Source organism: Astyanax mexicanus, chromosome 13 (genome assembly GCF_023375975.1).
Source record: "Astyanax mexicanus isolate ESR-SI-001 chromosome 13, AstMex3_surface, whole genome shotgun sequence".
Lineage (NCBI taxonomy): Eukaryota > Metazoa > Chordata > Actinopteri > Characiformes > Acestrorhamphidae > Astyanax > Astyanax mexicanus.
Window position 1 is genome coordinate 25713178 of NC_064420.1, and position 13279 is coordinate 25726456.

General features: G+C 39.7%; 1 protein-coding gene across 2 annotated transcripts in view; it reads right to left on the reverse strand.

Moving 5' to 3' along the window:
* Positions 1-1379: 1379 nt before the first annotated feature.
* The window catches only part of zgc:158659 (PI3K_p85B and PI3K_rbd domain-containing protein), a 33937-nt gene continuing 22037 nt past the window's right edge, over positions 1380-13279 (reverse strand). For both annotated transcript variants that reach the window (XM_049463182.1, XM_049463181.1), the window contains exons 16-23: positions 11730-11836; positions 10690-10811; positions 10482-10560; positions 9600-9770; positions 8589-8706; positions 8320-8471; positions 5988-7057; positions 1380-5879 (exon numbers count right to left, since the gene is read on the reverse strand). In XM_049463182.1, coding sequence (XP_049319139.1) covers positions 6784-7057; positions 8320-8471; positions 8589-8706; positions 9600-9770; positions 10482-10560; positions 10690-10811; positions 11730-11836 — 1023 coding nt within the window. In that variant the 3' untranslated portion in view covers positions 1380-5879; positions 5988-6783. The remainder of the gene's footprint in view (positions 5880-5987; positions 7058-8319; positions 8472-8588; positions 8707-9599; positions 9771-10481; positions 10561-10689; positions 10812-11729; positions 11837-13279) is intronic.

A 13279-nucleotide genomic window follows, 5' to 3' on the forward strand; every position in this document is an offset into this window, starting at 1 on the left:
AGCGGTGCTGCAGCATGGAAGCTAGTAAGTGGGCTGGTTCAGCTGGCTCGAACCTGCTACAAAGCCTAAAAAGCCTCGGCATGTCTCAGTGACGAAATAAGGAATAAAACAAGAGTAAATATTGGCAGTGAGTTGAAAGTTTCTCTGCCTCTCCTACCAGAGGCACCTGCTCAGTCTTCTCTGTCTTTTTTTGACAGCAGTGAGGGCACTTTATAACCGAGATCTAGATCGGGCTGCAACAAGAGAAAACGGTAGACTACTCAAATATAGATGTTCCGGTATAACAAGCTTGGCTTAGGCTTACGCAGCTAGCAGTGCATAAAGCTAGGACAGCTACAGGGGTTGGACAGTTGGACAATGAAACTGAAACACCTGTCATTTTAGTGTGGGAGGTTTCATGGCTAAATTGGAGCAGCCTGGTGGCCAATCTTCATTAATTGCACATTATTGCACCAGTAAGAGCAGAGTGTGAAGGTTCAATTAGCAGAATAAGAGCACAGTTTTGCTCAAAATATTGCAATGCACACAACATTATGGGTGACATATCAGAGTTCAAAAGAGGACAGATTGTTGGTGCACGTCTTGCTGGCGCATCTGTGACCAAGACAGCAAGTCTTTGTGATGTATCAAGAGCCACGGTATCCAGAGTAATGTAAGCATACCACCAAGAAGGACGAACCACATCCAACAGGATTAACTGTGGACGCTGTAAGAGGAAGCTGTCTGAAAGGGGTGTTCAGGTGCTAACCCGGATTGTATCCAAAAAAAACATAAAACCACGTATAAAACCACGGCTGCCCAAATCACGGCAAAATTCAACTCTTCTGTTTCCACCAGAACTGTCCGTCGAGACAATAAATTATTGTGGTCTAGAACCAGGTGTTTCAGTTTCATTGTCCAACCCCTGTAACTATGAATAAAGTTTACATGAGCCGGTTTATAATAGACTCATCATTGTTTGCGATGGTAGGAGTTACTGAAAACACCTTGCACTGGATTGCGTAGATTCAGCCTCCTTAACTTGGCAACCCGAGTGAGCTTCACATCTAAGGAGGGGTGGACAGGGCAGACAACCCTCTGTGATTGATTTAAAATTTTACACGCTCACTCTCATTTCCTACAGAATGCTCCTTTAACTAACCTGTTAATTGACAGGTTTAGCTAACATTGATGGACTCCTGTTTTGCTCACTCCTTCCTAAAACGAGCCATTGGAACCAGATTATCAGCGTTATTCACTTTGATCCAACTGTCGGTGTTAGTTTTATTCTTGATTTTATTGGCTGATTTTGATTAGTTGTTTAAAATGAGAAGAGAATGAGCTGGGAAGAAAATGAATGAAGAACACGGACAAACCCAAGACACAAAGAAGGAGGCGTGTTTGTTCCATGGCTGAGAAATGTTTTATTTCATGGAAACATCACTATAAACGTCATTAGATAACGAACGAGCAGAACAGTCCGATCTGAGACCGGACTCAACTCCCGGGCCGGAACCGAGCTGACCGAAGAATACAAACTTTTATCAAAATTACAGTACAGTGATTCTCCAACACGACCCCACCACAACAACTACTGACCACTAACGTCTACTGATCCACACACACGTCTACTTTTGCTCCAGTCTGAGTCTCTAATTCTGATCTATTGTAACATATTGCTTGATTTTTTTTTTTTTTTTTTTTTAGGTTGGTCTGCGTTCATAGACACAAACAAACAAACAGCACTCTTTTCTTTTTTTAGTGCAAAAGTGCTTCTGATAAACAGATCAATAATGTATATTTCAGATTGCAGTAAACTGTTCATGCAGTTGAATAATGTTTAGCAATGTTTGATGTCAATAACAATAACAATATATCTCTGAGACACTGAGATTAAAAACGATATTATAATATTCAAATGCAATTTCTTTTTTTTTACTCTTTTTTTCTTTTAATGAGATTTTTTTTTTCAGAGCAGTTTCCTTTTTTTCCAACTCAACATGACGACTACATGAGAACAGCCAAGCCAGCAACCTTGAACAGAGACCGTTTCGCCTCATTTAATAATAATAAAAAAAACGAACAAATAAACAAAACAAGAAAACGACAAGCAACACAAAGGCTAAACTCCTTCCCCCACCCCAACACATACTCACACAATCCCCCAACGCTGAACTCAAACACGGCCGTAAAGCTCATTTACAACTGAAGACTGGACTGCGTGGAGATGGCGCTCTGATTAAAACCCGTTTGATTAGGCAGAGAACACACTGCAAACGTGTGGATCTGTCATTAATACTGACGTGAAGCCTTAAAGAGAAATTCCACCCATATCTCTAAACTAGTCCTCGCATATTTTATGTTCGATGATGTTTTGAGATGAGAAGACATTCAGAGTGGGGCTTGATTTGTAACTGCTCACCATATTACCATGACCACCAAGATTTTACCCATGTTTACCCTAATACTTAAAATAATACAGTTTGTTGAATTATCTGTTTTAACAGATTTTAGATGCCAATTGTAACTAAATGCACTATATTAAATAAAAAAAAAATTGTTCTTTGTAAATAGTAGCATTTTTATGCATTTTATGCAACATTTTTGTAGTTTTACAAAACTGCACAAATACATATTATTGACAGTATATACAATATAGACCTAAGACACCCTGTTAAAAAATAAACCAAAAAAATATAGAAGCAGGGGAGCTAAAATGTCTTTAAAAGTGGTCACTTTCTGGCACTTCTTCCCAAGTTTATTTACCATGTCAATGATACATGGTGAAAAAAACTAGTTTTCAGCCCAAAATCTTCTCAAAACTCAGTGAAAAAAACAGTGTTACAGAGTATTCATCACCATTTGGTGTAAAAACGTTTCTTTAGAAAACAATGACTCTAGGATGGATTATGCTTTTTGTTAAATGAAGTAAATTAAGCAGAAAAAAAGTTTAGAGGAATGGATGGAATTCAAGTCCTTTTCAAGTCAAATTTGGTCAAAGAAATCAAAACCTCAGTTTTCAAGAACTGCTGAGGCTTTTATATTCAACACAAAGCTACGCTAACCTTTTAATACAATGTTTAACTCATGATTTCAGTGTTGCTGTTTTGAGGAATCTGAATTCTGAAGTATTCTTTTATCTCTTTTAGAGCAAAGCAAATCTCAGATCATAATTACTTAAGATTAATGACTGAACTGTGAAATTTCATTGAAAAGCAGTGACTGATTGATCAATAGGACTGATTGTTTTAAACGCATAGTTTTCGGTTGGCTGGTTCTGGGTTGGAGTGCGTTCACAGTGATGCACGTCGTCGGCTGGTTTGGAAGTTCTAACCTACTCAATAAAAACTGTAACAAACACAGCTCCCAATACGAGCACAGACACGCTAACGCTAAAACAGCTGCAGTCGGGGTCTTTGTACTGAGGAAGACCGTCACGGCTTCACCGCGACACACCGTGCTACTCAAGTGTTTTACTGTTTCCAGTTGCAGTGCATTGTGAGGCATGTATGCTGGAGGTAACCCGTCCTCCAGTTTGGCACTGTAACGGCAGTGCCCACCAAAGCTCAACCCTAAACACCTTTAGGGAACCCTGAGGAGGATCAGGAACTCTAGTGGAGAGTTCAGGTGGAGTTAAGGCCTGACCGATACGATACAGATCACTGATACTGAGAACGATATTATATTAAGAAGTAATTGTTTTAATTTGGTAATGCTTTATTTTAGTCATGTTTCACTACAAAGATTTTTTAATAATTAAGCAATAATACACGAGAGGAAGTGCTATAACGCGTAATATTGGCAATGCTGTGCCAATGTTACGCGTTATAGCACAAACCTCGAGTAATACATGGAGAGCTTTGGTTACAATGCATTACCAGCTGATAATGGCACTCATAGATGGCCTTCTTAGCCAACCACATTACAGGGTTGGAACTAACTGTGGTATAATATGATTTAAAATCAGTTAGAATTATCAAATTATTCTAAGGTCAAATATGGGTCATTACTGGTCATATGACTCATTAGGTTAAATATGATTGTCAAATTTAAAGAGTAATTATTTGTCCTAATTTATATCCATTATATAACTTTTTTAAATAAATTAAAGCAACATGTTAATTATGGTAAGTATTTGAGTAACAAATTATGGAACAATTATATATATATATATAAAAAAAAGATTCATATAATTTTTTGTTTTTGTGTTGTGCTTTAATTTGTTGCATTTGGTATTCTTCTTGTGCATGTAGTTAATAATAATAAATAATAATAATAAAAAAAATAATCGGACAATATTATCAGCAAAAGTATGTATCAGTCAGGCCCTAGTAAAAGTCCAGTGCTAGCTGATCTGAGAACAGCTCTATTCCCCAGAGTGCAAACCTGACCTCAAATCAGCCTGAAGAAAACAACAGCACTGGACTGCCTCCACCCACTCCACATCATCATCTTTATCATCATAATCATCACTATCATATCATAATCATCCAAAAACAGAAAGAAGTAAAACGGCTGAATTTCAACTGTGAGATTCAGGACTCTTCACAATCATCACCCCTCTAACTCCTCCCTACTTAGTGCAGTTATACTTGTGCAGTGCTCTGTGTGTGCTTGTATGTGTGTTTGTCTATAACTACATTAGTGCAGGAAGCAGTGGACAACCCACTTTTGAGTGTGTGAAAGTGTGTGCATGTGTGTGTGTGTGTTAAACAGAGAGAGTAGATATAGTAAATGTGCATAAGTTTGCAGGCTTATGAAAATAATTTCTATAAAACAGTAAAAGTGCCCAAAGGCTGCGATAATGATCCCAAGAAAGAAACCTCTCAGACTACATTTCCCATTCCCTGTGTTGTTTTGCAACAAGTGTGAATCCTCTGTGGTGCTAGAGTTCATCAGTTCAGCTCAGAAATGCTACACATCATTAGTTACTCGTGTTGTGTGTGTAATAAATTATTATTGTTGTGCTCCTTGTACTTGTGCAAAGCCAACCCGAAGTCATACCAAAATATCTAAAAGCTACATTAATGCATTTTTTTAAAATACACTTTGCTGTTTTTTCTGTTATTTGACTTTTCACGCGACACGGTGGCACTTTTTTTATAATACTGATACAGAAGTTTTCAGTAACAAACGCTACTAAGAGCAATCCAATACTTCTTCTTTTAAAAGGACTGCACAGCAACATTTGAAGCTCTTAACTCTTTACATAATATTTCATACAAAATATCTGTTCCCAGTGTTTATCATGGACACCCACATGTAAAAGGTTTAAAGGCTGGCCCTACCCAGAGTAAGAGCCCCAAATTCTGACAATATCAAGAGCCATAAATACTGCCATTTCAAAGAACTGTAAAATATGACATTACCAAGAATAAGAGCCTTAAAACTTTGGACAACCAAGAGCTTTATAGACTAGCGCTACTAAGAGACCTAAAAGAGAGAGTAAAGGCGCCAAAAGCTGGCATTAACAAAAGCCTTAAAGGCTGACACTACCAAGAGTAATAGCCTAAAGCTCAGCAGTACTAAAGGCTAGCGTTACCAAAAACCATCAATTCTGGCATTACTACAAGCAGTATAGGGCTGGAATTTTCATACCAAAAGCCTTAAAGGCTGACACTAACAAAAGTAAAAGCCCTAAAACCTGGCATTACCAAAAGCCTTAAAGGTGACACTACCAATGGTAAAAGCTCCAAACTTGCCATCACCAAAAGCCTTAAAAGTGACAATACCAAGAGTAAAACCCAAAACCTGGCATTTCCAAAAGCCTTAAAGAGTAAAACCCCAAACTTGGCGTTACCAAAAGCCCTAAATTCTGGCATTACTACAAGCCCTATAGGGCTGGAATTTTCATACCAAAAGTCTTAAAGGCTGACACTACCAAGAGTACAACACCAAACCTGGCATTACCAAAAGCCTTAAAGGCTGACAATCCCAGGAGTAAAACCCTAAACCTGCCATTACCAAAAGCCTTAAAGGCTGACAATCCCAGGAGTAAAACCCTAAACTTGCCATTACCAAAAGCCTTAAAGGCTGACAATCCCAGGAGTAAAAGCCCTAAAGGCTGGCATTGCAAGAAACCCAAAAGACTGGCACTACCAAATCCCAGACTGATAGAATTACCATAAGCTCTAAAGGCTGATAATACCAAGAGCCCTAAATGCATACACTAACAAGCCTCAACAGGGTGTGCGCAGGTTAGCCATTAAGCTACTTGTTGGTTAGATATGATATACATATATGTATAATTGTGTAGATTATTCTGATTTTGAGTTACAAATCTCTTTGTTCTGTATAAATATTCAGTATAATATTAATAAATATTAATTTCTTTCACTGACACAAATTATTTGGTAAAAATCATTTTGGTAAGAGCCCTAAAGGATGAAAAAAGTAAAATATACTGGCCATTGTTTTCATGAGAACAGTGACTGAAGTTAGCTCTGCAGCTAGATCTGTGGAAAGACATAAGTAAAGTGACAATTTGGTATGAGATCAGGTTGGTACAACTAAATATCATAATACTGTCGCTCACAGTGTGTGTAATAAATACTGTGTGTGTGTGTACATCACGGAGTATTCTATTACTGTTCTATTAATGTTCTGTGTGAATAAATGAGTGGCTTTCCAGTTTCCAGAGTGTAAGTCTGTGTGTCTGCAGGTGTGTTTAAGTGTATTTCTTTGAGCAAATGAGAGTAACTGGTTGTCTTTTCAGTCTTTCCAGTGTCAGTGTGTGTATCTTGGTCCGTGTGTAAGTAACAGTGTGTATGAGTGTGTTTGTGAGTCTCTGGGTGTGTGTGTAGATCAGTGCTCATTAGGCATATGCCTGATAGTGTGGAAGATCCAGTCCATCTTGGTGGTCCAGCCGCCATGGTGGGCGTCGTTCATCTGTTTGGTGAAGTACTCCAGCGCCTCCTGCTGGCTCTTCTCCAGAGCGAGGGTTTTACGCAGGTAGGCAATGTCATCAAAACTCTGCAGCTCCGGCATCCCACAGCCCAGCAGCAGTGAGAACAGGTTGATGAACAGACTGGCGTGCTGGCGGATTGCCAGGTAGGCCTTGTAGCACATCTCCTGAAACCTGCAGACAGAAAGGGCACAGTCAATAAAGCTGCGTCTTTGAGCAAGCCAAGAGTAGGAGCCCTAAAGTCAGCATTACCAAGAGTAAAAGCCATACACATTGATATAAATAAGAGAAAAGGCCCTAAAGGCTGGAACTACCAAGAATATGAACCCTAAAAGCAGCATTTCCAAGATTAAAGATAAAAAGCCCTAAAGGCTTGCCCTACCAAGAGCAGGAACCCCTAAGGCTCGCCTTACCAAGAGCAGAAGCCCTAAAGCCTGGCAGTACCAAGAGTAGAAGCCCCAAAGGCTAGTCTTACCAAGAGTAAGAGCCCTAAAGACTGGCAGTACCAAGGGTAGGAGCCCCAAAGGCTTGCCTTACCAAGAGTGGAAGCCCTAAATACTGGCAGTACCAAGAGTAGGAGCCCTAAAGACTGGCACTACCAAGTGAAGGAGCCATAAAGGCTGGAACTTCCAAGAGTAGGAGCCCTAAAAGCAGCATCACCAAGAGTAAAAGCCATACACACTGACAAAATTAAGAGAAAAGGCCCTAAGGGCTGGCACTACCAAGAGAAGGAGCCATAAAGGCTGGAACTACCAAGAGTAGGAGCCCTAAAGACTGGCAGAACCAAAAGTAGGAGCCCTAAAAACTGGCACTACCAAGAGAAGGAGCCATGAAGGCTGGAACTACCAAGAATAGGAGCTCTAAAGGGTGAAACTGCCAAGAGTAGGAGCCCTAAAAGCAGCATTACCAAGAGTAAAGTCAGAAAGATTGAAATTATTAAGATAAAAGGCCCTAAAAGCTTGCACTACCAAGAGTATGAGCCCTAAAGGCTGACACTACCAAGAGTAGGTGCCCTAAAGGCTGACACTACCAAGAGTAGGTGCCCTAAAGGCTGGCCCTACCAAGAGTAGGAGCCCTAAAGGCTGGCCCTACCAAGAGTAGGAGCCCTAAAGGCTGGCCCTACCGAGAGTAGGAGCCCTAAAGGCTGGCCCTACCAAGAGTAGGAGCCCTAAAGGCTGACACTACCGAGAGTAGGAGCCCTAAAGGCTGGCCCTACCAAGAGTAGGAGCCCTAAAGGCTGACAATACCAAGAGTAGGAGCCCTAAAGGCTGGCCCTACCAAGAGTAGGAGCCCTAAAGGCTGGCCCTGACAACCAGTATCAATGATGAGGTACTTTAACTGACAAATAAAAAGCCTTTTAATTAATTTAAAGATTTTAATTGAATAGATTTGATATGTAAGTGTGTGAGTAAGAGTATGTGGTTGATTGTGTTGACCTCTCAAACTCCTTGGTCTTGGTGCACTCCTGCATGCCTTTACTGATGACGATGAGGAAGTCCTGAGTCAGGACGAAGGGCACACGCTCACGTTTATACCCAAACTTCTTCTTCTTATGGTCCAGGAAGTGACCAAAGTCTATATGGAACAGCTAGAGAGAGTGAAAGAAAATGAAAGAAAGTGAGGGAGAGAGAGAGAGAATGTATGTTTCATTTACCAATGAAAAATCGTCCTAATATAATAATGCTCTAAGTCTGATTAATCATACCTGTCCGTTCTCTTTGACCATGATGTTGCTGTTGTGTCGGTCTCCAATACCCAGGATGAACGTGGCCACACAGTAACCAGCACAGGAGCGAGTGAACAGATCAATCGCTTTATCATAGCTGAGAGAGAGAGAGAGAGCATGTATATATATTTTTCTACATCGTAAATGACAACTGAAGTCATCCAGACTATGAAGAAGCATATAGAAGCATTTAGGTGGGTCTTATTTGGGGTGCAGTTTACTTTGTAGTTTCTAAAGCTGGTAACTCTGATGAACATATTCTGTGCAACAGAAGAAACTCCTGCTCTTCCTTTTCTGGGGTGTTCCTGATGAGAGCCAGTTTCATCATAACCTTTTTGATGGTCTTTAACTGAAAGCCATTTTAGGCGACTACTTCATAAAGCTGACTGAGAAAAGGCTAAAAAGTAATCTAATCAGGAGCTGCCTACTTTGATGATTCTAAAATCTAAAATTCATTTTTTTTTGTTTGTTAATAAATCCATAATTTATTTTGTTCGGATGATGTTTTCTAGTATTAATCTACAATCCTACCAATGCAAAATGGTAGGTATTTTTGTATAAAATTGTTTGTTTGCATGCACTAAATATTTAGTTAAGTATTATTATTATTATTTTTTTTTTACATTACATTCTTTTTATATTATATATCTTTAATAATATTCATTTCTACTGAATGCTTGGAAGTAGTATAATGTGTATACTACATAAAACATTACATTATATTGTTGTATTACATATAACATTATTTTGATGCAGTAGTATATTCTTGTCTTTTGTTGTGTTACCAAGAACATTTTACCAGAAGCATTAAGTTTATCAAACACAAATATATAAATATTTATAGCAGATTATTGTTTTAGTGCTTTGGTGTATTGTTAATTCACTAAATCACTGAAAGGGTCCTGTTTACACTTTTTTTTTTTTTAAAGAATTCTCAGGATTGGTACAGAACCTTGTTATTTTTTTGTTTCAACGTTTATTTATTCTTACCCCTCTCCTTTGTTTTTCTCTTTGATCCAGTGGTGAAGTGTGTTACTGTTGAACTGCAGCGCCCCCTTCAGACCACCTTTACACTGGATCTGCATTATAGTGTAGGAGTTCTTCACCACCTCAATCAGCCCAACACAGTCGCCGATAGAGAGACACCCGTATGGCAGCATCCTGCAGAGAGAGAGAGAGGAGGGGGGGAATCCATGATAGCATTCAATGATTCAACAGAACCTCTACCTCTATCACTAAAACTTTTGATGAACCCCAAAGGGAATAAAGGGTGAAATGTGATTGGTGGAGAGTAGGGTTGGGCGGTCATGCACGGTCAAATATTTTGAGATGGTACAACGATATGAAAATAACGCCAAAGCCTAGTGGAGTGTAGATGGTGAGATTAATTGGTTAAAAGTGTTGATGTTTAATTTGTGGAGGGACAGTATGACTGGTGAAGTGTGATTGGTGGAGAGTGTAGATGCTGGATTGTGATTGGTGGAGAGAGTGATTGGTGGAGAATGTGGATGCTGGAGTGTGATTGGTGGAGAGTATAGATGCTGGACTGTGATTGGTGGAAAGTATGACTGGTGGAGAATGTGGATGCTGGAGTGTGTTTGGTAGAGAGTGTGATTGGTGGAGAGTGTGGATGCTGGACTGTAATTGGTGGAGAGTATGACTGGTGGAGTATGTGGATGCTGGAGTGTGATTGGTGGAGAATGTAGATGCTGGACTGTGATTGGCGGAGAAAGTGATTGTTGGAGATTATGACTGGTAAAGTGAGTGGATGCTGGAGTGTGCCTCGTGAAGTGTGATTTGTGGAGAGTGTAGATTCTGGACTGTGATTGGTGGAGAGTATGACTGGTAAAGTGAGATTGGTGGAAGTCTCACCGCAGGTCCAGTCCCTGATTCTGCCAGATATTCTCCATGATCTTAATAATCTGCAGCGTCAGCATGTCCTGCCTCAGATCTGTTACACACACACACACATATTAACACACAGCAACATTCACATAAATTAAAACCACATAGGGCTAGTTATTGATTTCTTGTCTACATATTGGTTTGGATCATAATCAGATTTCACTTTGTCTCTTACCGTCTCCGTTTTTGAAGATGACCTCGTTGTTGGTGAAGAGCAGTTCACTCATGATGTCGGGATTCTCCCAGTTCAGCCAAAGAGGGCGCTTCGCTGATGACATTATTCTACACTCCTCTAACCTGAGAGAAAAAGAGAGAGATACAGAGCAATACAGGGGAGAGAGAGAGAAATATACTTTGCGTCATCTTGTGGGCTAAATAAACAGTGGATTACAGGATTCTGTTATTAATAAATGTGTATAAATACTACAAAATGTTTTTTTATATATACAATATACAAACAATATTTTTATCCATACCGCACTGGGTTATAAGGCGCACTATCAATAAACATCTATTTTCATACATAAAGCTTAAGTGGATTATAAGGCGCATTTTCAGAAATACTATAAGAAACTTCTTTTACTAATTCAGCAGGTCTCGCCGCTGGGTGGTGGTGGGGGGTAGCTAACTAAGTTAAGTAAAGCTAAGCTTAATAAACAAAACTGTAATAAAAAAGACTTTCTTTAAAAGGCAAAAATCTACAAAGATTTCTCTCCTGAAAACTGTTTATTTGGGTGAGTTTAGCACTTCTGCTTATTTATAATTTATTTACATAAAGCTTATATTTCCAAATTTTTCCAGCACTAAGGCTGGAGCATTAGCATTAGCAGCTAACCACCTGACAGCACTAAACTGGAGTGCTACCCTGAGTGCTCCAGTAATCCAGGGAGATATTAGCTAGTGGTTTGTCCAATGTAGCTTGTTTTAACACGGTAAATGCGCAGACTACAGTCTGATATACTCCCCTCTGAACGACAAAAGAGTTAGCGGGGTTAGCAACTAATGCTAATGCTGCTCCATCAGTGCTAGCCAGGGTTACGAGCAGGCTACAAGCCGATAATACATAATGCTGCAGTTCAGTTCCTTATAACCTTCATACATAAGGCAGACTGATGATTTTTGGGAAAATTAAAAGTGCGAAAAATGCGGTAAATAGTATATGTGTATGTTTGACATTTGTGTAAAGTGTGTGTATGTGTGTGTGTGTGTGTGTACCTGAGGTTGCCCAGTTGGTGTACAGGGTTTAGAGGAGAGACAAATCCCTGCAGTGCCTCCATATAATCAGGGCGAGACATGTGCTCCACCAGGAACTTCATCTGGGTCTAAAACAGCCAGAAGAAAGATCCATCCTTAATCACCAATCAAAGCACAAGACTAGAATATAGACATCAGATCTTCAGTAATAATTATCACCAATAATAAATTAATGAAACAGTTCATTTCACTGTTTATCACATTTATTCTGTCAGACTCTGCTATGGAACAAAAACACCACCCACACTTCCCGCTTTTCACACACACACACACACTCTATCACACAGACACAGACACACACACACACACGTCTGAGTGAGAATGGTGAGTCAGTGCTCACTAACGGAGATTCCAGCAGTTTACATGCAGCAGCTGCTATTAGTCACAGGGTTCCTGTCGGCTCTGAAGGAAAACACATTTTTTTCAGAAACTACACACACACACACACACACATAGCCAAAGCACACTCCAGACAGTCCATACACAAGACTCGGACACACTATACACATCGGACTGCTTCAAAACAGGTGGTTTTAGTCTTCTATGGGACTCTAAAACACAGATAATGTGTTTAGCATGCAGATGAAGGTAGATGTTGGTAGATGATTTTGTGTTATTTAATATGATGTGTGAATAAGTAAGTTTGGCCCTGTTAGCAGCTTAGTAGAGTTATGAACACTACAAGCTGGCAGAATATTATTGAAAAGAGCTTTAAAAGGCCATAAAACAGCTATAAAGTAGTTGAAGATGGAGATAAGCTGAAGAAGAACTCCAGGAAGAGAAGAGCTGGGCAAAAAAATAAGCTTGAGGTAAAATTGCAGAATGAGCTAAAGAAGAGCTGCAGGAACTACAAGAAGAGACAAACTGGAGAAGAAGACCTAAAGAAGAGCTGCAGGAGAAGATAGACAAAAGATCTGTGGACAGAAATAGAGCTGGAGATGAGCCGAAGAAACAGATGAGCTGGAGATAAGCTACAGAAGGAGAGGAGCTTGGAAAGAACTGCAGAAGCAGGTATGTGGAAATAAAATAAGCTGGAGGAAAAATTGCAGAATGAGATGAGCTAAAGAAGAGCTGCAGGTGGGAAAAGAGCAGAGCGGAGCTTCAGGAGGAGATGCTACATAAGAGCTACATGAGAAGATAGACACAAGATCTGGGGACAAAAATTGAGCTGGAGAAGAGCTACAGAAAGTGATAAGCTGGAGAAGAGCTGATGAAAAAAATTAGTTGGATAAGAGCAGCCAAAGAAGAACTAAAGAAGATATTTGAAAGAGAACAGAAAACTGGAGAAAAACTGCAGGAGAGGAGAAGAACTACAGAATGAAAGGAAAACATAGAGAAAATATCTGCAGAAGGTAAAAAGTCAGAGAAGACCTGCAGAAGTATTTGAGCTGGAGAAGAGGTGCACAAGCAGAGGAGCTGGAGAAGAGCTTCAGACCGAGAGGAACTGAAGAAGAGTTGGAAAAAGAAGGGCTACAAAATGAGGTGAGAGAGAAAAGTTGGAGATGGTCTGC